The following is a 24,983-nucleotide window of genomic DNA, read 5'->3' on the forward strand; positions in this document are numbered from 1 at the left end:
TTTTATATTTAGAAAAATAAACAAAGTGAATTTATCATACGCCTAAACAGCAAATTTATTTTTTTTTACAAAGTTTAACCTTAATAACTACCCAAAGTAAAGGTAATGAAATTATCAAAATATTGGGTACTTTTTTTTTGCAAAATTGAGGCAATTAAAAGTACCCAATACTTAAAAGTACCCATAAAAAGTTAAAAAGTCCTACCCTTCATCAAAAATAAGTATAAAAAATCACCATTTAATTCAAAAACACTTATACTGTTTTGAAAATCAAACATTTAACGTAGTCAATAATAACAACAAGTTATGCAAATTTTTGTAACATAAAATTGTATGATTTTGATTTTTGAAGCTACAGCTTTCTTTAGAATCAATTTTGCATTGCAGCTTTTTGACAAAATTAAGCTTTAACGCCCTAAATGTTACAATTTGGATGTATTTAATTCGTTCAATTTTTTTACGACACTAAAAATGCTAAAGAATACATATATGTCAAAATTATCTCTGAGGAGTGCAAAATAAAGCATAATTAAATACTAAAAGCTAAGACAGCAGAGTCTTATCAAGCTGAAATAAAAGCAAGTTTTTTCGCACATAAGTATACGTTTATTTGCAGAAACCTACCAAGCTACGTCCCTTCTACGTAAAAATTGTTTTTCTTTCACAATTCTTAGTTTTTGAATAGCTATCAGCCAATAACAAAACTTTTTTGTATTTTAATATACCTAAAAGGTAAATTGAAATAAAAGTAAGTATTTGCTTTTATTTAGTTATGAGTAATACAGTAATAGTAGTTTATTTAAAACTTTAATAATAGAAGTTTTACATATTAATTTTAGATTTAAAAAGCTTTGTTTTTAACAGTTAATCTCATTATTTCAAAAACATTTTAAATTTAAAAACATTAGAAACACAAAAAAAGACTTTATTATTAAAATTAAAACTCAAAACAGTTAATTCAGTTAAAGAAGTTATTACCGTGTTTAATATACAAAAATTTTGTATTCTAACTTAAACAACAACTAATTTTAAATACTACAACCTTTGACAATAAACGCGTTATCAAACTAATCGATTTATGTATTAACTTTATGAAAGTTTATTTTTCTTAGTTAACTAACCATATATTACTTACTAGTTACTATAGTTTTTAGATTAGTGTTTTGATTTAAGAGTAAAATAAAAAAATACTTGCAAGTATAGCTGCTATAATTTAAGAACTCCCATATGTAATCAATTATAAACAATACTATTTTCCTCAACAGTTTGGATCGTTATGGAAACTATGCTTGCCCTAAATTCTAAATATATCTAATTCATTCTAGAGTTTTCTCCTAACTCGTTTTTTAAATTTAAAGCAGCTATAAATGAAGTTTCATCAAGTGGTATACTATCAAAATCCACCCGCGTTCAAAATCTACCCGATTTTTTTGTTTTTTTCTTTATTTATTAATTTATCTTATGTATTTTTTGCATTTTTTCTATTTATTTATTATTAATTTTTCACTATCACTGTTACCCCTAACCCTTACCCTCGATCGGTAAACGGTTCTCGAATTTGGCTGGGTGAATTTTGAACGCGGGTGGATTTGAACGTGTCCTTATCAAATCTATCTGTTTTAAAATTTATATCCTTTTGACTTTAATTCTTCAGGACTATCCGCTTGACTATCTAAGTCTAAAAATCTATATAGAATATAAAACCGCTAGATTTTAAGTAATTCAAAATATGGCAACTGTTTTTGGGACTTGTTGTTAGATAAGTTTTTTATGAATACAGTTATAAATAGTATTGATAAAAAAATTATTTGTACATATTATTTTATGAATATTTTATGATCGACAAATAACTTTAAAGTTTTCAAATTTTAGCTTAAGGTAAAAAATACAAGTTCGATTCTTTAATACAACATTTGTTGGCTCAATAGTGCGTAACTAAAAAGTGCATATTCAAGCAGAAGATAGTTATATTTTAATTATTTTTTGAAAGATCATAACTCGTTTGATTAGGAATTATAGTTTTAAATATTTTTATTAAATTACTGTCAGTTCGTTTCTGTGTAATAAAGCAAAGATAAAAAAAGTACACTCTAGCAAAATAGTTGTATTTAAGTAATAGTTAACTATAACTTTAATCGTATTAAATAAAACATAATGTAAAGACTAAAAAAATTTTGTTCAATTTTATTTTACAACTAAGCTTAGATTGAACTGAATCCAAAACAAATTTCCAAAATAACAATTTAATGTGAGAACATAATAAATTCTATAAAATATAAGATATATTCAAATTGAAATTAAAGTGTTGTTCAGTAGTGTATTTTTAAACACTTTAAAATCACATTTAAAAATACTTAATATTGTTCCTAAGATGTAATAAAATTACGTACAAATTTTTATCAACAAAAACATCAGCAAAAGTCAGCAGAACAGAAGCCTGGACTTTCTTATGCCGTGAGACAAGCTCAAATTTAACATAAGGGTTGATCATACCAATTCGATCATCAGACCACAAGCATTAGGTAGACTGAGACCGGTTTCGTCCTGATTATGACTCATCAGTCAGTTACAACCGAAAAACTTGCAGTTTTCAACATGTTAAACTTGAACTTGTCCCACGGCATACAAAAGTCAAGGCTTCTTCTCTGCTGACTTTCTCCGATGTTTTTGTTGATTGTATTGAATACAAGCGTACCAGCTGTCTTGCCTAGTGGACAATGTATTGAACGTTGCACGGCAAAATACAATGCAGACGTCACTGATCAATGCCAGCAAATGGTTGCTTCATGCTTGCATGTGTTGATTGAGGACTGCAAGTTTTTCGGTTGTGACTGACTGATAAGTCCTAATCATAACGAAACCGGTCTCAGGCTACCGAAAGCTTGTAGTCTGATGATCGAATTGGTATGATCAACCCTTATTTAAGTTTAACTGATATAAAATAAATAAGAATGGACAAATATCGACTAAAAATTTTTTGAACTTAAATTAAAAACAAGCTGTAACACTTTAAAAATAGTTTGTATCTTTTACTAAACAAGTTGTCACGCATACAACATTAAATATTTTTAAATATAAAATTTCAAATCATCCTGTTTAAAATTGTTAAGTTTAAAACGATCATATTTAAAACCATTGCGTTTAAAGTATAGAGTTTTAAATGATAAAGTTTATTATGATGAAGTTTATTATGATCGACTTTAAAAGAATCGAGTACAAAATGATTAATTTTTAAGTGATTATAAATAATCATCTTTTATAAAAGCTTTGATTTTTTTTTTAATGTTTTTTTAAACATCAAACAAAGGTTAGTTTAATTTTGATACCATTATTTATTAAACCTATCTAATTAAACTTCTTTATTTTGCATGGATACAGCAATTTTCAAACTTGTTGTACTTTATTTATGTCATATTCTACCGTCTTCTAAAAGTTTAAATGAGATTTTAAATGCTTATGAGATTTTCAAAGAGCCATATCTCCAAAAGAAATTAAATCGATAATCAAACAATAATGCACCACATTGTAATTTGATAAGATTATGACGGTAAAAAAAGTATTACTGAATACAAAATAAGATAGTCACTGAGAATTATCAAAACTTGAAATTTCAATACTATTCAAATAGTAAATGTTACTTTTTAGGAATCAAAAAAATGAGAAAACCATTATATAAACCCTTAACATTTTTTCTTCTTAGAACTTTTTCGTATAGTATGCCTCTTATATGAATAGTATTAGAACAGTTTTAAATGTAACTATATGTTTTAAAAGTATTATAAAACTGTTTATAAAATAGTTTAAAATTTATAAATGCTTAATTTTTGCAATTAGTTATAAAACGTGTAATTTAATAAAAACTTTTTTGAATATGTTTTATCAAATTTTAACTAAAATAAAAGTTTCAAAATACTCAATCTTTAGTTTTTTACTTAATCAGAAAGTTTTAAATATTTAAAAACTTTATTGTATAAGTAAGTTCATAAACTATCATTTATTTTTTTCTGTTTTATTGTAGCCTTATTAACTGTGTTAAAAGTTTAATTGACTAAATTTAATTTGTTAATTTTTAACAGCTAAAGTTTACTAAATTTACAATTTATTCCTAAGTAGAGTCGTAAAAGCTAGTAAATCGATTTATTTGCAAGATAAACTTTTACTAAAAGACTTATTGCTAGAAATGTATTAAAGCTTGGTAGTGTAGTAAAAACTAAATTAGACAATTAAATACCTTTTTTACCCTTTTTTGCATACTTGCTTGTTCCATCACAGACTTTATATCATCAACCGCTAATCCGACCAGTAAGTTCATCACGATAATTGGCATTAAAAAGCAAAAGAGAAAAAACCCAATGTCAAGTACAACAGATTCATATACTTGTCTCTAAGTAATATTGACAATATTTCTTACTTTAAATTTTAGTATAAAAAATAACTATATGGTTTGTTTTAATGAACTTAAAAGTTAAAAACACTCTTTGATGCTGGTTAATTTATAGCTAGATTAAATAGTCCTATTTTTTGATTTTGTCTAAACATTTTTTTACATTGAAAATTAATTTTAGGTTTAGGTTACTTTTTTTATATAAAAAGTCTATTTGATAATTAAAAATTGGATTAAAGAATGAATTAGTTATTTTTATGCAATACTCAAAAATAAGTACTAAACCAAAAGGTTTTTTTTACTTAAGAAAAAAAAAACCTTTGTTGTTTCGGGAAAAAATATGTCCGTATAGTCAAGCTCTCCTAACATCATAACAACCGTTCTCATAATTGCAAGAAACCATTTATGAAATTCTGCCTGAAACACTACTAGTTATTATATATTTTCTTCTTACCTTCTAGTTAAAATCAGTTTGTTTGATTTTCCTAATAATTATATAATATTCAAAAATACAAAAAAAGTTTATGAAAACCTACTTAACTAAAAAAAGATAACTTTTCGTGAGTAGTAGCTGCAAACCACTTTTTTACAGCAGTATCATCTTAAGAGCAGTGTTTACTTTTTTTTAATTTATAGTTCAACATTAAAATCTTATTTTACAAAAAAAACTTTTTGTGTTTGTATTATAATTTTTTTTAAACTAATTTTAATTATAGTTTTATTTCAAAGTAAACTTTCTATTTATTACATTGGATTGCCTCTTGGTGCTTTTTGTTTTAATAAGTACCTAATAATAAGCGGTTATTGATATTGAATTAAATTTCAATTACTATTAGATCTATTGCTTACTGTTCTGTTAATTAAACATTATAACGGGTTACATTATTTGTTGTATTGTATCAGTCAGCTTAACTACTAATTCAGTTTATTTAATGAGTCTCACTAAAACATAAAAAATAATATTTATAGCTCAGCTCTAAAGTAGTTTTATTTCTTAGCTTGAATAAGTGCTTTACTTATTTTTTGGTTTTAGATTAAAAATGCTTATTCTTTTTTCATCCAATATTTATTTTAACAGTTTATTACTAACAAAGCAATGTTTTACTCCTTTACTTGCATATGGAGATCCTCAGTTGTTGTAAATAGGTCTGAAAAAATTTTTATGAACAAAATAAATGGAAGTAAAACAAAAATAAAAACTAATGGTTTAGCAACAAAAATAAATCTTAAATATACTAAACTTGGATAAAAATTATAATGTTATATACGTTAAAATAGTAAAACATGACTCACATTAAAGTTAGTTTCCAAAAGCTTTTATTTTGTTCAAAAAAAAATTTTCAGACCTATTTACAACAACTGAGGATCTCCTATATGCAAGGATAGAAATGAAACATTGTTTTGTTAGTAATAAACTGTTAAAATAAATTTTGGATAAAAATCTCTTTAAAGACATTTAAGTCGAGAACTTTAAGTTGTTTAATTTAAAACAAGTTACAATATTATTGGTTTTTTATGACAAACTTTGTTAAAAAAGCTTAATATAGAAACTATTTCTGTATTTATACATACATTTTTCATTGCTTTTAAAAGCAGTCCTACACAAACACACTAGTCATTAACATTAACTTTTTCGTGTAACTCCACAGTTTTTAAATTTTACAACCGCATTTAGTAACCAAGTGGTGTTGTAATGGAATAAATCTTTTATATGCTATTACATTGATGAATGCTGAGTGTCACAAATTAAATCAACCATAACGCAAGTATTTTAGGCAATTTCATCACTATTTTGAGAAAGAGTTGTTTTATAAGCCTTAGATACTGAAATTTAGACTTTATTTTTTCGTAAAACTGCAGAAAAATTTATAGTTAATTTTTATGGTTTAAGTGTATGAAGTATTATTTAAACAATATTTAACTGTTTTAGAGTTTGTTAACATTTTATTATTCATATTAGTTAAAGTTTAAAAGTATTTTTCACTTAAACTTAAATTGTTATTAAATTTTATTTATTCCAAATTCTTTATAATAAGTAACCTATATTTAGTAATAATGTTTTGTGGTTCTTTTTTATAATAGATCCATTGTTCAAAATGTTTTGTCAAATTTGTATTAAGTAATCTTTATTATAAACTAGTATTCATAAGGTGGTAATTAATTAAGATAGAATTTAATTATAATGAGTAGTACCAATAAATTAAATGTACCAACACCCATACCTTACAGTGTAAAACTCGATAACCAAAATGTTTTTTTTTTGTACACAAGGTCCTTAGCACAGACTTTTTGTGAGCGCTTTCATTATCGTTCAAAACAAAAAAAAATCATGTATACTTTTACCTTGATTAGCTATTTCATATTTCTAAACATTTATTTAAATAGGTTCGATAAGATAACCTTAATTAAACTTTTAAAAAGGGTGGTGTTATGTACCCAAAAAATAAGAAAGCTAAGTTTAAAAGGACTTAAAATAAGCAGGTAAACTTTCAAAGCTAAGGTTTTGGTATTATTAATTGAATATTGCGAGCTTGAACTAAACATTAGGTAGACCTTAGAACAAGAGGTAGGGTTAGTGTTTAAAGTATTCTGAATGGCTATACATGTAAGAATGATATCTAGTACAAAACTTGTTCCATAAAAAAATTTTACTAATTAAACTCATCAGCAAATATATTTTTTTCTAAGTGCAAATTGAAATTTAGTAATTCACAAAGAAATCAAACTTTTTACACTTTGCAGTTCACTTAAAATAGATTTTTTTACCTGATTAATTATCTAATCAGCAAAATCTTTAACCAAAACGGTTTACAATATAAACATAGGCTATCCTATATAAAGTAATTAAAGTTAACTCTGAATCTTAACGTTTGTTATGGTTAAAAAAGTTCAGAACTTTTATAAATGATACACATCAGAACACAAAAAAAGAAGAAGTCAATATACCGTGGCACACGGGCCCAATTCGGCTCACAAAGCAAAAATCTGTGACCTACGACGGGTATTTTATCTTTAAAAGATGTGTGAAAAATTGGCAAACTTAATTTTTTTTGCTTAAATACTTAAGAGATTTATATTTTCTAATCGTGAGTGTTCCAAAATGGAATATAATAATTATTTCGGTACAGTTATGCTTTCAAATTTATTTCTTTAACTTTTTAAGTAAAGTTTAGCAGAATTCAGCGGTCCGTGAACATTTTTTTTTATAGCAAATCTAACCCGTTACTTACAAAAGGCTGCCAAGCATAGTTGTCATTTTTTAATGAACAAAAATACCACAACTTATTTTTTTATTTAAGGCTAGGGCTTGATGAATAGAACTATCTTAAAACTAGCAACTGTAAAATTTGTAGCTTTTTGCGCGTAACTTATTAACAGTAGATGCATTACAATCTGAGTGTAAGAAAGTAAAGAAATTACAACTTATTTTCTATAATAGCTTTTTAATAATTAAAGCTATAACAACCCTGCTGCCAAGCGCCAACCCCTGTAATAAATAGTACTAAGTTTTAAACGTTAACCAGAAGAAATTTATAAATTACAAAGGAAAAATTGTTTTTATTAAGTTATTTTGCACATATTCCATAAAGTTATGCAGGTAAAATTGTTGAAACCAATAAGCATTAAAAAAGGTAGTCTAACAAAATTTAAATTCATTGCTAAAGATATTTACTAATGAACAATTAAATTTTTTGAAATTAAATACTTCTTTTTCTTACAAAAATTAATGTCATTAAACATTTTATGAAATTACAAATAATTTATTTACTTGTACTGTTTTTAAGCAATTCTACAGCAAACAATTAGTATCAATCTAAAACGAAAAAAAAGTTCAAGATGTAAGATTTTTTAATCGTTTTCATAACTTTCAAACTAATAAAAATTAGTAAAATTATAAAGTTTTAATTATGAATAATTCATTCTTTTAACAAGCAAAATTATTATTGCTGATAAGGAGAAAAACAAACTAAATAAAACTATTTGTTTTGATATGAAAACTGTTTAATATTTAATTTATTTATTAAAACACTTTATTAGTTAAGTTTGTAGAAAGCACTCCTTATTTATATGACTAATGAAAGTCTATATTCTATATTTAAAAAGTTTTACTGAAATAGTACACTTTTCTTCAAAGCTTGTACAAAATTCTAAATTAATTTTTAAAGCAAAAAAATGTTCATTTAAAACTACATATAAATACATAAATGATATCAATACTATAGCTGTATAAAAATTATCCTGCATTTTAACAAATAAAACTCTTTGTAAATTGAGACAATGCATCATAAATAAACTTCACCAAGTCAAAAACTTCGTTTATAATTAATAAAAAACTTATTTATATTAAATATCATAAAATAGTTCCATAAAAACAAAACTGAAGTAGTTTTACCTGTGATCCAAGCATCATATAGAAAAAAATTCCAAATCCAATATTAAATATGATAAAAATTAGAAAAGCTTTTGCGAAAGACTTGATCATATTCCCAACCATAATAACATATATACCAAAAATAGGAAGTTTCCGTACGAGCATGGCCAGCATAAACCAAGCTGACAACACTGCAGCTGCACCTAGCTCCCATTGCCATTGCTATAAGATTATATAAAATTTAATAATTTTTAGTTAAACTTTGTATCATATTTTACCTCTTTTACTCCTGTTATTCTCGTTTTTTCATTGAAATCAAGTACAGATATTACTGTAAGGCAATAAGTTAGTAGCTCAACACAATTGTCAAATTGTAAAAAGTATTTTAGCTTTGCGCGTTTCAGTTGTACAACCTAAGGTTTGTAATAATGCATTAATTTATTTTACTTAGCTGATTAAAATCAAAACTTACTTCTTTTATTAGATTAACAGAACAAAGAAGTAGTATAAAAGTCTGAAGAAACAAGTTAGTTTTCAAATTTGCTTTACAACAGTTACAATTTTCTTGCCTTGAAAAGTGCGAACTATTATTAGTCGTAAAGCAGTATGTATTGCTTGATGATCCGGACACCTATTTAAAAAAAGCTTTTACTAATTTTTAATGTACTATTATAAAAAAAAAACTTACAGTAACAGTTTCTGGAACTGGATGCTGGACCATATAAGTAGTTAAAAGAAATACAAAAAGAAAATTTATTACCAGAATTAAAAAGTATATTGATCTTCCAAAAGCTCTCCATTTGTATCTAACTAAAAGTCTAGTTAATGGATGTTCTAACAACCTTTGGTTTCCACTTTTTATCTTTAAAAGTTTGTAAGTTAGGCTGACTAATAAGTTGTACAGTGTTTAAAAAACAAGAGTAAAAATTATGTTTTAAAGAGATTTAGAAGCGAAACTATCATTTTTATAAATTTATGCTTGTTACTTTAAGATATAGCATTATTTAGAGCAACATAAGAAAAGGTTTCCTAAAATATAAAAAGTTGTTTTTGTTTTGTACATACCATTACATTAAGTGGATGATTTTTCTTTAAAACTGCAGTATGCTCCGAGTATGCTCGTGCAAAAGACTGGAGATGACCATTACTTTTAAAGCATGGTGAAAACTCAGTCGAAAGTGAAATTTCACCCATCTCGTGAAGAGGCTCCCAGGTTGCGCTGGGATAAGCGTCGTCGAAAAATTCCAGGTCAACATTAAACTAAAAGTAAAGTATAAGTACAATTTTTTATTAAAAATGTTTTTAATGGTACAGTTATTTGTACTATTAAAACATTTTTAGTGATAAATAGCTAGTTGTACACGTAATTTTATGAAATCAACTAATAACTAAAGTTTTAATTCAATCTAATACTTGAAAAAATATTTTTCAAATATATATTAAAAGATTAAAACATACACTTTCTGAACCATCTTCGGCTTTTGAGTGACAGATGCATTTATCCATAACCATTATTGCCGTATCTGGCATGTTCATAAACAATAGTCTCATAGGAGTTGAAACTTTATCATGCTTTTTATCAAAATTCAAACTTCTAAGAGCAGTTTTCCACTTTTTACTGTTGAGAATTTCAACAACACAGTTCTAGAAGTAAATATTGTTTTTGTTTGATTTGAAATTGCAATCTAGTAAACTACATAAAAAATTAAAAGTTTGATTAGTGTATGCTTCAGGTTTTGAAAAAGGAAAAAACAGAAAATTAAAATAGAGTAAAATTTCATTAAATAAAATCTACTACATGTTATTTAATTACAATAAAAAACTATTATGCTATAAAGTTTATATTAAGCTTAAACTTCGATGAAAAAAATTTTTTTCGGTACTCGATAGAGTCGGTATAAACCAGGGGCGTAGCGTGGGGAGGGACACTGGCGCATGCGTGCCACCCAAAAAAAGAAAGAAAGAAAAAAAAGAATGTAATATATTTATCCTTTATTTTTTATGCTTAATTTGCCTTTTTTCAACTATGTTTATCTAGTATTCGAAAAGTTAAACGAAATTTTGAATACCAATTAGTGACAAGTTAGGGAAATTACTCAATATACTGATTCGGTGCGCAAGCGAAAATGCGCACCGATGTTGATGAAAACTCCATAAGGAAACATTATATAACTTCATAAGAATTTAGACTCCAAAAGCACGAAATTAATGTAGTGCACCGCAAGAGTATAACCTTATGACAGATTTTTCTACAAAAAGTTTACAAAAATACGTCACGCTTAAAGGAAAATTAAACAATTTTACAAGTTATTTTTCTATTGTACAATGAATGTTTAGACTACTGCTAGTTTTCTGATCTTTATTTTTGTAAAGATTAAAAAAAATCGTATCGGCCTATGAGAAATAAACTTTGTTTGTAATTTTTATTTCAAACAAATACAATCAGATAAATGAAATTTAAAAAGTATACTTTTAACTTAAAAACTTTAAAGTAACAAACAGTTACTTCGAACTTATTTTACTTAATGAATTTATTTTAATTATATTACATATAAAAAGATCTTTTTATAGCTAATTACAAAAGTTTTAATTTAGGGGATTTTTTGAGAAAAAAGTTTGCGCACCCCTGACCAAAATACCACGCTACGCCACTGGTATAAACTAAACTAAGCTTTTGTGTTGTTAGATTTTGACATTATAAAATTATAGAAAATCTATAACTTTAAACATTTGTCTATTAGTTCTTTTTTTTTCTTGCTTTTTTGACTTTTTAATGTCTTAAAAAAAAAACATAAGTAGCAACACCTAAACAAGGTTAAAAATTTACGATATTTCAAACGTACTATTTTTTTGTTTATAAATTTTGACAAGGTTTTCTCGTAAGCGATTAAATCAACAACTTTTTACATTTTTAAATGTATTTTTTTATTAAACGTGACTAAAGTTCACCTCGTCATTAAAAATTTGGTATTTATTGAAATTGAGTACAGTTTTCTAATTAAGTACAGTTCTGTTAGCCATGTGTAACAGTTTTAGCACTGTTTTTCGAAAAGTCGAAAGCGGTGTTCTTTTTCTCTCTTTTCTCTCAAAGTTTCAAACCGCTTAAATTCAGTTATGCGCTATTTTTTGGTGAGTTAGTTTTTGAGCGTGCTAGTGTTAACATTGCTATAAGTGTTGTGTTCGCATCGTACTTTTTAAGTACGATGTCGACTGTTTTTTATATGAACTTTTGAATTGAAGTAGTTATTTGTATATTTTGTTATTGTATTTATCGCAGTTTTTATTCATTGTAATACAGCTTGTTTCTAGACTCGATTTCTTTATTTACAGTTAGCTTAAGCTTTCTAACAATCTAACTGTTTAATTAGGCTAAGCATAAATTATAGTCTAAGTTAATTTGCATTTAATTAAATCGACTTAGCTAAATAACTTAGCTAAGTCAAATCTAAACATTTAAATAACATCACCGATATTGTAATAACTCATAATAACAAGGTTCGCGCGTAAAGATAAGTAACAAAGTTACATCGGTAGATCGTTAAATGGTGACCCTGGTTAAACGAGTACGCACTTTATTTAAGTCCGTAACTTCATCTTTTTTAATTTATACGTTTCGTAGTGGTGACCCAAAATTAGTATAAAATTTTATTAAGACTTTAAACAAAATTTTCTAGTATCATGGATATACTTTATTTTAGGCCTAATAGCTGCCAACTTTATAGGGACTGGGAGAAATTTAAAAAAGAAAAATATAAAACATTAATAGCAAAGTTTTCCTCGTCTGATCCCCCGAACCAATAGCCTACAGACATGTAAACTGTAAGTACAATCTCAATAAGACAATATGCTTAGAAAGAACCCCATTGCATTGGTTAGTGTCATGTCTAGATAACGAATTGATTGAGCTAATATTATGGGAAGAGCGCGTAACTAACCGCTTAACAAATCTTCCGTGGTTCTTGCGACACCACATAGATTAAGAATGGGGTGAGTATAGGAACATCGAAGTAATCGTTGAAGCCCGCAAAAATCTCGAAGACATTATAACAGCCTGTAACACAATTATAGATTTTAACCTTTAAATTAATTTGTTAAGAGCAGAGATTAACAAAAGACAAAGTAGGCGCGATATATTCGAGAAAACGCAGTTTGAGAAATTTGTATGGTTCGAATACTACGGTTTTAGCAATAAAAGGTACCAAGTTGTATTAAAAGAAACCTTTAAGCAGCTAAATATTATAGAGAGTGTTTTGAAATATCTCCCTTTATTAGACGTAGTCCATGAAATATATGATGTTGAGACGATAATTGACATATTCGAAAAATTTTGTAGATACAACGGTATCGACGAACTTGACAATAGTGAGAGAATAAAGTTTGTCTTATGGTCCAATGTTTACCTCCTGCAGAATTTTTTCTTTTCAAATCAGACACAACTGAACATAGAAGTCTCGCTAATTTAAAGTTATTTTTACTTAACTCATATAAGAGAAATAGTGAGAAACTTAAGCGCGAATTTTCGCAAGAATTCCGCGAATTAGATGCCAAATTCGACGAACTCCATCGCAGAACAGTTGCTAGCAAATCTTCACAAGAATTACGCAAACTAGAAACCGAATTAGCCGAACTCAATCGCAGAGAAGCTGCTAGAGAATCAAAACTCAATCGCGCTGTCGCCATACCGAATTATGACGTCACGAGTACAACGTCACGTAATGCAACAAAAATCCCTATTAAGAATCAACGTTCTGGCCGTGGTTCTGAGCAACCACGGCTAGAATCACCAAGGCCAGAGTCAAAGACCAGAGCTAAAGATCAGAGCCAAAGATCAGAGCCATGCCAACCAGCACCACAACGGGTAGTCCCAACGGTCCAGGCAACCGTAGCCAGAATCAACAGGGCCAGAGTCAAAGGTCAGAACTACTGAAGCCAGAACCAAGGTCAGAGCCACTGAAGCCAGAACCTCTAAGACCAGAGCCAAAGATCAGAACCATCATAACCAATACCACATCGGGCAGTCCCAACAATCTGGACAACCGCAGCCAGAGCCAGAACAGTTAGGGCCAACGGCCAATATAGAGGCTAATAATAACAGAGAGCCGTCTCCACACATGAGTACACAAGCATTACCTGCACCATCAGAGAAGGATGCAGAAACAAAGCCAACCATAGATGAAAGCACAGCAGCGACTACAAACTTTTTTTTCAGCATTAATCCGTCCGGCAAAGCGACGAAATCATGAAAGTTGCCCCTTTCTCTAAACAAAAGCACAGTAGCGACGGCACAAAACGACAAAACTAAAATAAATGTTAAAACTAATCGCGAATTCTTAACAAAAAAACACATTTCTTACTCTAAACGCAAAACGATTGAGAATAACAAAAAACTTTTAGAAATTAGCTTAGAGCAGATTTTTAAAACAAACCACTAATTATTTTGGTTTTTGTTTCACAAATGGCGATATAAAGCCAATGAAAGTTTAAGCAATAAGGAAGCATGCATTTTTAAAACAAACCACGAATTGGTTTGGTTTATATTTCACAAATTGCGTTATAAATACGAAACATTTTTAAACAATATCGAAGCACGCATTTTTAGAAATAATCGCGAATTATTTTGGTTCATTTTCTATCGATGGCGCTTAAAAAATTTTTAAATCGAAAAACTTGTTAGTCTGAAAGTAAACCGTTGTGAAACTTTGAGTTTCTCTTCAAACAGTATTTTTCACCGCTGGAAAATTAAACTAAGATATTATTAAAACTTTTTGGTTAATTAACTTTTACAGCGAAAAGTTGAAACCACCAAAAGACTAATGAACTCTTAGAACGCAAAGTTAAGACCACCAAAAGAGTTAATTGTTTTTGTTTAATTATTGCAGCCAACCAGTCTAAGAAGCTTTCTGAACAAAGCTTAGTACGAAATCGAGTCATAAGAGATTCAAGGAGTATTTTAAAGTAAATTTTAATTAAAATTTTATGTTGAGCTTTTTAAGTACGATGTCGACTGTTTTTTATATGAACTTTTGAATTGAAGTAGTTATTTGTATATTTTGTTATTGTGTTTATCGCAGTTTTTATTCATCGTAATACAGCTTGTTTCTAGACTCGATTTCTTTATTTACAATTAGCTTAAGCATTCTAACAATCTAACTATTTAATTAGGCTAAGCATACATTATAGTCTAAGTTAATTTGCATTTAATTAAATCGACTTGGCTAAATAACTTAGATAAGTCAAACCTAAACATTTAAATAACATCACCGATATTGTAATAATGCGTTGAGTCAGATAATAACCAGGTTCGCGCGTGAATATAAGTAACAACAATATTAAATTGGGATTGTTACACATGTTTTTCTCTGCATATATTTTATTTGAAATTGATTTGAAGTTATTAACTTATTACACCAAACTATATAACATCAAAAATCAAAGAAATTTTTTAGTTTATAAAATATTTAAAATTACACATAGTTACTAAGGTAGCTTTTACATTATTTTTCAATCAATATATTTTAAAGCAATATAGAGTTTTGTATAACTTGATGTGATTTAAAAAATGTAAATAATGTATTTAATAACATTGACACTTATATAGTCTCTTATAGTTTTTACAGATTTCACAAAAATAGAAATTAAACACAAAAGAGCTAGTTGTCTATGTGTAAATAAATTTTCTGTACTATGAAGTTCATTACTTATTATTGATAGCGCGAAACTTCTCAACTTTGTTGATGATGGCCGTAATACATACTGGTTAAAACTGATCAAACGAGCCCAGACTATAATCTCTCAATAAGCTGACAATGTCCGAGACGTTGAGCTGTGAACGATTTGACTATGTCAATTTTTTGGACTTTACCCACAAGCGGTCGTTTCAGTACTTTGTACTAAACCTGCTTGGTTAAATCTCAACAGCGGTTTCTCGCGACTATGCCTACCTGTCGAGTCCTAATAAGGACAAAACCGGTCGTAGGTTGTCTCAGATGCTGTTGTTGATGGTCGTGTGGTGAATTTATTATTTACTTACATAAATTGATGGTTAAAATAATTAGTTTGTATACATAAAAAACTATAAATTATACCTGTGTTAATGTAAGTATTATAAAACCTAATACTACTCTATAGAAGCAAATATTAAAAACAGATAATCTAGTTTAATTTTTTACCGTTGTTTATTAACCTTGTGTCCATTATTTATAGCTATTTCAATGGCAGTTCCTGTATTATCAGTGCTTTTATATGAGACATCTACTCCTTCTTTTAAAAGAAATTTTACCATATCTACACTGCCAAAAAAACAAGCAATTTGAAGTGGGGACCACTAAAAAAATATTGTTTATAAAATGTTGCAGTTTATATAAATCAAAACTTTTTCATACTTGGTCAGGAAACATTGCCTCTATATTAGCTCCTTCCTTAACAAGTATTCTTGCCGTATTTACTGTGTTTCTCATCGAGCAGTATCCTAATGCTGTCCAACCGCGATGATTTCTTTAATTTAAAATGATGTATATTTTTTAAAACTTTTTTTCTTCTCAGTTTTAAAGTTTAACTAGTGCTAAATAATAATTAAAATAAGTAACAAAGTTTCTTTTTTTTGTTAAGAAGTGTTTTACACCTTTTATATTCGAGAACTTTTTTGCAGTTTTAAAAACCTTTGAATCTTTTGATAACAGTTTCAATAATGACTGCTGTTATTGTTTTTAAAAGTGTAAAATACCAGTTTAGTGCTTTTACTTGCAAAAAGCTAGTTTAAAAGTGTTTTTTTTAGTGCTTACACGAATGAAAATTTTAAGTAATTTTTTAAATTAACAAAAGGTAAACTAATTCGACCGCTTAAGTTAAAACTTTGTAAATAAAAAGGTATTTTAATGTAAAACTTAAAAAGTAACCACAAGTATTGTTTATATCTTTATAAAAGAACAATCGATACTCGAAAACTTTGTTATAATTTAATAGTAATATTATTATTTAAAGACCCGCTAAAATCCAAAATCGGCAATGCGTGTTGTGGTAAAAAAGAAATATCATGAAAAAAATACACAGCACAATGAAGAAAAAAAATGCAAAAAAAAAAATGATAAAAAATACTACTAAATTGCTTTATAAAATAAAATTGAATTTATTTTTGTACCAGTTTTTATCTGCGTGAATTTTAAAATTTAATCCACAATATTAACTTATTCTAAAGTATTTCCAGCACATCGAGAATAGACATTGACATTTTCAGTGCTCATAGTCACGTGTACTCGTCTGTTTTTCTTATAGTTTTTGTTTTTTTTTAAACACTCTCTGAGTAGCGACATAAAATAAACGATTGTAAATTTGAAGGACCAGAAACTGACTAGATTGACTACCTGATTATCCATCAGCTCTTCAATATTTGGTATTTTGTTTGTTTTCTTTTACAATTCCTATCATTACGTTCTATCTAAGTCATGTTAGGACCAAAACATCCCTCAACTGGTAAACCACAACCAGAAAACCTAACATCTATTGAATTTCAATGTTATTGTATACCCATTGCTGATTATCTATAAAAACATGTTTTTTGTAACAAATGGATACATTCTTTTTAGAGTAGATTTCAAAAGACATCCCCTTTCTAAGTTTGAACAAGTCAGAAGCGACTCCCCCAACAACCTCAATCGAAAAGGAACCATTAGTCAAAAAAAAAAAAGCACTGGCCGAAAAACAAGGCAAAATTTGCCAAACAAGGCTTGGGAGCACGACAAAAACTCTGACCCGCTCACGAAGAGAAGAAACAAACCTGGCCAGAGAAAGGCAAGAGAAAATTCAGCTCAAGTGAGACACCCAGTTTAGAGTAAGTCTTCTCCTCGGAAGTATTGTATTCTAAAGAGACCGCATTGTCACTTCCTGCACTAGCAAGAAATGACTGACGAGTTTACTCCTAAAAAAAATACTCTTCAGATAAAAACAACTTTAGATACGGCCATGATTTTCACCATTTTTGTCTGAATTCAGTTATTATAGTAGCTAAAAAGCATCAAAAGAGTTATAAAAACTATACAAGTACCTATACGAACTAAAGAATAGAAAATTTGAAAAAACAAGTCAAAGTTAATGAGGTAAAAGAACTCATAAACAAACATATGCTTGAGCTGAAGGCTCTCAACATGAAACAACCGGTGACCTCTGTTGATAACTAACCAGCGGGTTGGAAACTTATATAAGAATTACCTAGTACTTTTACCTGACACCATTCCAAAAAAATGACAAAAAAGTTAAACTAAACAAAAAATGATATGAAGTTCAAGAATCAAACCTGGTAACCGCTCCTAAATTCCGCCTAATACCTCTAGATTACCTGGTCTTTTAACAAAGTCCAAAAAGGTCGGTCAAGGCCAAACGCAATTAAAGAAACATTCTCAAGAGAAAAAATGCGGGGCAGCTTAACGCAGCAAGCACCTATAAACAGCATGAAGGTAGCAACTAAGTTATGAAAAACAGATTTGTCCTAAAACAACACGAAGGCTCTCCTATCAATGCAAGAAGGTAAAGGGGCAATAACAACAATTACCGCAAAACTGTTCCAAACTCTAAAAATTGAAGAGACTAAAACGTTGCATTGACTCCTTTACTTTTGCTTAACCTTTAGGACACTTTAACTTAATAAGCAAGTAATTTTTTCAAAACTAACAGCGCCTTATTTTTAACTCTCTCACTTTTCATAATACAAAACGGTTGAAAAGCTTTTGATATAGCTCAGTCTGCTTTAAGTACCAAAACATTCTTTTCTCATATATTGAACATCTATTGTTGCTTAGGCAACATGGCCTACAGTCGTTTGATACGCTTAAATCAACCGTTTTTACTGACTTCTGTACGAGTTAATGAGAAAAGAAAGAAGCTTACATACATCTAGTTAATAAGTGTCATTCAAGCAACATACAAGCTTTGATATGTAAAAAACGGTTATTATTTTTTTATTACTACATTTCTTAAACTGTAGAAACTTTAGAATAAAAATAGATTGATGGTTATCGTTTATTGTTCACTATTTACGTGTTTAATTTGATAAGTAAATGATTATATCATATGTAGTAATGTTCTTTATTTTAACCTACAACAAAATTACTAAAGATAAATTTTAAACAACTACTATATAGTTTGACAACTAACCATACATTTAACTCTAAGTATAAACCATGATTCTTAATAAGAATAAACCAAAGCCTTTATCAGCCGGTAGTCTATCTAAGATGGTTACTAAGCACTTTACGCAAGCGTAATCGACTAAAAAAATTTCAGGTACTTTCAGGTAAATATACTTAAAAATTTAACCCAAAGCTAAGTCTAATATCTAATCAACACATTGTGTTATCAGAATAGCCTAATGTGTGAGTTAAGTATTATATTTTTTTTTTCAATTTTCTTTTTATTTTTTATTTAATAAAAAACTAATATTAGTTTGAAATAATTTATCAAAAAATAGGGACATTACGTTATACCTAACAAAATTTATGTATCAAATTCAAAGAGAAAAAAATATTTTTGTAAAAAAGGCTCTCGATAAATTTTGATGTACTAATAAAACAAATAAAAAACTTACATAGCATCAACTTCTGAGCGATATTTTAATAAGATTTTTACATTGGCAGTATTTCGCATTTTTGCTGCATCTATTAATGGTGTATTGTCTTTAAAGTCTCGAATTTGTGCTTGCGATAGATCTTTTTTGAGTATTAATTCCAATTCCTAGTAAATATACTTATTTTTTTAAGACATAGTTGTAAGTATTTAAATTATATGTATTTATTTTTACGGTTTATTATAAGTCTGAAAAACAAATTACACGTTTTAAAATGACCGTTACCTACCCCTTTTTAACTTTAATTTATTACTAATTGCAAAATACTTAAAGGAGTTTATAACACTTTTAAAGTAATGTTTTTTATCAAAACATTATAAATACTGATGGTTTTCCAGATCTTGATGATAGATGAACCGTTGCTCTTTCATCAATGTTTTTTAAAGTTACATCACATGACTCAGTTAAAAGAAGAGCTTCAATAATTTTTTTCTGGCCATTCTCAGCAGCATGATGCATAGCAGTATTACCTTCAATATCTTGTAAGTTGAGTAAAGTTTTGTAAACTTCATTATTCAGAATAACCTTTAGAAACATTTCTAATTAGGCTTTATAAGATAAAAATTTATACTTGTATTGTATTGGAAGTAGTTTAATAGCTAAGCATTAATAAAATGACTTAGTTTTTTTTATAACTGTTTAGCAATTAATTTAAATTATGTTGTTTTGTCAATATATTTTCTATTGATAACCTTTGATTTTTATGTACAAAACAATACATTTAGCATATAAATTGTACTTCACTTATGAAGCATAAACTTAAAAAGTATTAACTATAAGAAAACTATTTGAAACATAGACTTATAAACTTACAAAACTTTTAATACTTTTATTTCCTAATATTTTTCATTATATAACTGTTTTTAAGGTTTAGATAAATATTAAACATATATAATATATGAATTAAAAGTACTGAGTTTGTACCAAAGTAGTTAATTTAATTTTTGCTTGTATTAATCTATTAAGTTAGTTATATTTTAAATTTTAGACTTGCATTTTTAACTTCTTTTTATTATATAAGCTTAAACACTATATCGAATTATATTTATAAGTTAATAAAATCTAGTTATCTAACTTTGTAAAACTGTTCACAAAAAGGTTTAGTGTTAAATAAAACACTAAACTTTTTTTTTATGTTTAAATTAGCTTTTTAAAATTTGATAAAATTAGTTTTTGGTAAAATAAACAAAAAAATTTACTTTAAGAACTCAGATATATTTTGAAAAAAATTAATTCATTAAAAGTAAGTGAAAAAAAATTAAATTACTTTTAAATCAGATCAATCTCGTTAATTTTACAACTTGTTATAAATCTTATCATTAGCAAGCCTTATACAGTTTAATTATTTTGTGTCATTTAACCTATTACTTTAAAATCAATGACATTAAGCACAAAAAACAACTAAAAATAGATCTAAAAATTATCTAATTTATGCTTTGTTTTCGATAAAATTGTTTATGCAAAACAGTAAGTAACTTCATAAAGACAATAGTTTGCTTTTTGTCATACACAAAATAACTATTAAAGTCTAAACTTAAAGTCATATTTTGGTTTAAAAAATAATTACATCTATAATGGAGGTACATCCTGCTTTACTTGCTAAATGTAAACACGTTCTTTCCATTTGATTAAACACAATTTTTTCACATTTTTCTAATGAAAATAAGTATTTGAAACTATCAGTGCTACTAAATTCAGCTGCTACTAGTAAAGGTGTCATCATCATTTCATCTTTACTGTTGATATCTATTTCTCTGCAAACTAAATTTTCTAATTTCTTTTGTCAAGCTATTAAAATAAAGTTTTGAGAACTTATTTATTTAGAACTTAAACTTTTTTTTTTTTAATTTTAATTTTTCCACAAACAAAAACAGTGTTTTTATGATTTAGATAAAGTTTTATTTTCAAGAAAAAGCTTAAAAACTTACTTTAAAGTATGCTTAAGTTGTTTCATAAAATTAAACTCTTAGTGAAGATAAAATTTACTAACAAATAGTTTTGTATTAAATATTTAACTGGTTCAATGTTGTTTAGTTTTGAAGCTATATGAAGTGCAGTTTGTTCTTTAAAATTTTTACCGTTAACATCAAATTCGTACTTTGCTACAATTTCAATAGCAGTTATCGTCTCATACATTGCAGCTTTATGAAGAGCGTTGTTGCCGTGCATATCTTTCATTGCAACTAAATTTTCTTTTCCTTTTTTTACAAGGCATATGTGTTAAGTCTTTGACAAAAACATCTAAATTAATTGTTTAACAAACCATCTTCTAAAAGTATTTTTGCAATCTCTAAACGGTTTCTTGTCATAGCTTGGTGTAACGGTGTTTGGTTAATGTTATCAGTCATGGTTGCTAAACACCTATTTTTATCAAGTAGATCTCGTACAATCAAAATGTTTCCTGCAATAATACATAGTAAAATATAAGATATAACATATACAAATTATTTCTATAAGTCTTAAATAAACAAATTTATAAATATTTGAGTACCTCCTGCAGCTGCAAGATGCAAAGGAGTTTCTCCAAAATTATTACATACAGTCTCATCAACTTTAAACTTAGACATTAGTAAATAAGCTGTTGTACGTGCATTGTAAGCAATGCTGATATGGAGTGGTGTTCTTCCAAATAAGTCTTGGTCGTGAAGAAAAGCTTTAGCTTTTTTACTCAGTACGGTAATAAAATTCTGTAAATAACTATCAAACTAGAAAACAATGTACAGAAATTATTATAATTTTTATAGATTATACTCAATCAAAATATTGGACTTCTTGAGTTTGCATTTTTAACACAAAAATTTTGTAATCAGAATGCAAATTTTTTCAAATTATTTTATTGTAAACTATTCGTATAAAAAAAATAAGATAAAAATATTAACTTTTAACAAATTGAACTGTATCAAATGTTGTAAAACAAAAAGTATAAACAATATAAAATAAACATAATAATAATACGACCAAGTAAACAAACTAGAAATATAATTTCAAATATAAACTAAACCAAACTTAGCGCCAAATACAAAAAATATATAAAGGTTCTGGTTTAACGTTTTTACTGTGCTTGCACTTTCCGGTAGAATTCGCGCTTTTAGGCTATGTTGAAAAAAAGATATATGTATTTGTGTTTAGATAAGTCTTTTTAACTTATTTTGTGTTTATTTTAGAAATAGTGGCAACGTTTCTTTTTTTCAATAAAGTGAATATCAATAAAAAAAAGTTATGGTAAGTAGCATTACAAACAATAATTTTTAAATAATTAATAATGATTAATTTTTTTTAATTCCAATTTTTTTATTTTGTACAATCTAGTATATTTTATTACAATTTTTTTTTTCTTAAACTTACAGAAAATTAAATGTTTTAATTACGAATTTAAAACTATTGCTATAATGGACGAGAAAAATAAAACAATGTCTAGCTAAGTAAGTCATTTAAATACTTTAGAATAGAATTAAACATTTAAATTAGTCAAATATTTTTTTAGTTTAATACTTAAAATTATTCAAGTTTATTTTTCAGTTTACGGTGAGACGAAAAGTTTTTCCAAAAATATAAGTAATCAATAACTAAATTTTTTGGTATAAGCTAGTTTTAAATTTATTTTATCTGTACCGATTTTAACAGTTTGAGCTTTATGTCAAACTTAACGATGTTTTGCTGATAAATCTAGATTTTATTTGAACATATTAGTATAACATTTTTAACTTAAAAAATTTTACGTAAGTTGGAACTATAAGTTTAATATAAGTTAGTTTGTAGATTTATGTATATTTTAGTTCAAAAAAATGCATAATAGTTTTGTGACTTATTTGAAATAAATCTTTAGTGTAATTCTTTTGTCTGTAATATGAGTTTAAAATAAAAAAAAAGTTTATATACTATAGTTTTTTTATTTATTCTATAAATATTTTACCTCAAAATTATTAAGTCTTGATATATTTACTTTGCATACTTTTGCAAGAATCTTAAAAACAGCTTTAACATTGTTATACTTGCATGCCCAGTGCAATGGACTCATATTTTTATCGTCGCGAAGTTCTTGAATAAAACTTAAAGTTTCCAAATTTTTACCGTTAGTTTTGTGTTGTAATCTTTCATCAGAATACTTAATCTAAAAAATAAAGTTGCTTAAAATAGTTTTACAGATGTTTTTTCTGACAACTAAATGATAATAACATTTTGGTAGTACAACTTAATTGTCCAGTTTAAGAGGTTTTCAAGACCATCGTTGTTACATTTTACTGCTTCTTCATATTTAGATTTTAAAACTTCTTCAATCTAAAATAATTATATATTTTACTTTTGTTCATATTAAAACTAAATACATTATTATAACAAAAATTAACCTATATACGTTAAAAACTTTTTAAGGATATGAATAATCACTTATATTAAAAATTAAGTATAAAAAAACTGTATACTTGCTAAACTAAGTATGTATAAGACTTAAATCTCAAACTAATACAGATTTAGAAAATTGTTTAAACAATTGTTTTTTAAAAGTTTTAGACTTGGAGCTTACAATACTGAAGTTTTCTTAACGAGCTAATAAAAATAAAATATTTTAAGTAATTTAAATTTTTCTAGTAATTGTGTTTATTTCTAATGTGACCCCATTGAAAATATTTTTTTTTTCTTAGTTTTAATCTACTGTTTAACAAATGGCTCTTTGAGTCTTTCCTATAAATTACAAATAAGTTATATTATGTCTTAAAATCGTATATTTGATCATAAGTTTGAAAAATGAATTGATATAAGTTCAACTAGTTTCGGTAATGACAACCAATTTCCAAAAAATCTTATGATTAACCAATTGGTTCGTTAATAAAATCCAAAATACCTTTTTCATAACCAGATACTGCATCAACATGTTCTTAAGAATTAAAGTTTAAGTCACAATTTGTTTTCAAATGATAATATGTTTATTTTCATGATACTCGAAAAGTCAGCAGTTTATTGATAAAACTTAACAATTTATCATTTCAATAAAATAATGTTAGAGTTTTTTTTCACATGTAATTCGGCTGTCATGATAGTTTTATTAACCACTAAACCTTTGGTAAAATAAAATCTAAAGTAATTTTTTATCAACACCGAAACTTAAGTTACTTCAAAATGTTTTTCTGAAAAAAAAACATGCATCTTTTTAAAGGTAAACCAATCCGGAAACTAACTATCTTTCTATTAATGCTAAACTTATTTTTATAAACACAGTAAGTTTTTATAATATATTAATTAATCTTTTTTAGGTTTAGACTAGTGGAACATTATGAATGTTTACAACAAAAGCTATTTAATTTGTCTTATCTATCTTGATTTTAGATAAATTTTCTGGTTATGTCTAGTTATATTTACAACTCTTTTGCTTTGAAAATACTTGTTCTAACTTGCTAAATGTAAATTGAAAGTGCTTTAATTTTAAGAATGAACAAATCTAAAGGACATGTTTATATTTAATCATTATAACAGGATCAAGACAAAAAAATACACAAAAAAATTGTTGATATACTTAAAGTCAATTATAAAAAACTAAAGTATTATAACAACTTTATTGTAGGTTTAGTTGACAGATAATAATATAAGATTTCTACTTAATAAACGGAGAATAAGTA

The 24,983-nt window shown here is 26.9% G+C and overlaps 1 protein-coding gene across 1 annotated transcript in view; it reads right to left on the bottom strand.

Annotated features, from left to right (window-relative positions):
* LOC145832317 (transient receptor potential cation channel subfamily A member 1 homolog) overlaps nt 1-24,983 on the bottom strand; it is a 46,384-nt gene that overhangs the window by 15,928 nt on the left and 5,473 nt on the right. Inside the window, exons 2-19 of the mRNA XM_082939637.1 lie at nt 23,548-23,649; nt 23,285-23,482; nt 21,863-22,058; nt 21,635-21,772; nt 21,470-21,569; nt 20,939-21,125; nt 19,696-19,896; nt 19,333-19,478; nt 16,139-16,250; nt 15,940-16,080; nt 10,215-10,400; nt 9,822-10,016; nt 9,445-9,618; nt 9,229-9,387; nt 9,035-9,169; nt 8,778-8,978; nt 4,703-4,801; nt 4,232-4,384 (exon numbers count right to left, since the gene is read on the bottom strand). Of these exons, the coding sequence (XP_082795763.1) occupies nt 4,232-4,384; nt 4,703-4,801; nt 8,778-8,978; nt 9,035-9,169; nt 9,229-9,387; nt 9,445-9,618; nt 9,822-10,016; nt 10,215-10,400; nt 15,940-16,080; nt 16,139-16,250; nt 19,333-19,478; nt 19,696-19,896; nt 20,939-21,125; nt 21,470-21,569; nt 21,635-21,772; nt 21,863-22,058; nt 23,285-23,389 (2,628 nt within the window). The 5' untranslated portion in view covers nt 23,390-23,482; nt 23,548-23,649. The remainder of the gene's footprint in view (nt 1-4,231; nt 4,385-4,702; nt 4,802-8,777; nt 8,979-9,034; nt 9,170-9,228; nt 9,388-9,444; nt 9,619-9,821; nt 10,017-10,214; nt 10,401-15,939; nt 16,081-16,138; nt 16,251-19,332; nt 19,479-19,695; nt 19,897-20,938; nt 21,126-21,469; nt 21,570-21,634; nt 21,773-21,862; nt 22,059-23,284; nt 23,483-23,547; nt 23,650-24,983) is intronic.

The sequence above is a fragment of the Thalia democratica genome, chromosome 3 (assembly GCF_965202585.1).
Source record: "Thalia democratica chromosome 3, ktThaDemo2.hap1.1, whole genome shotgun sequence".
Lineage (NCBI taxonomy): Eukaryota > Metazoa > Chordata > Thaliacea > Salpida > Salpidae > Thalia > Thalia democratica.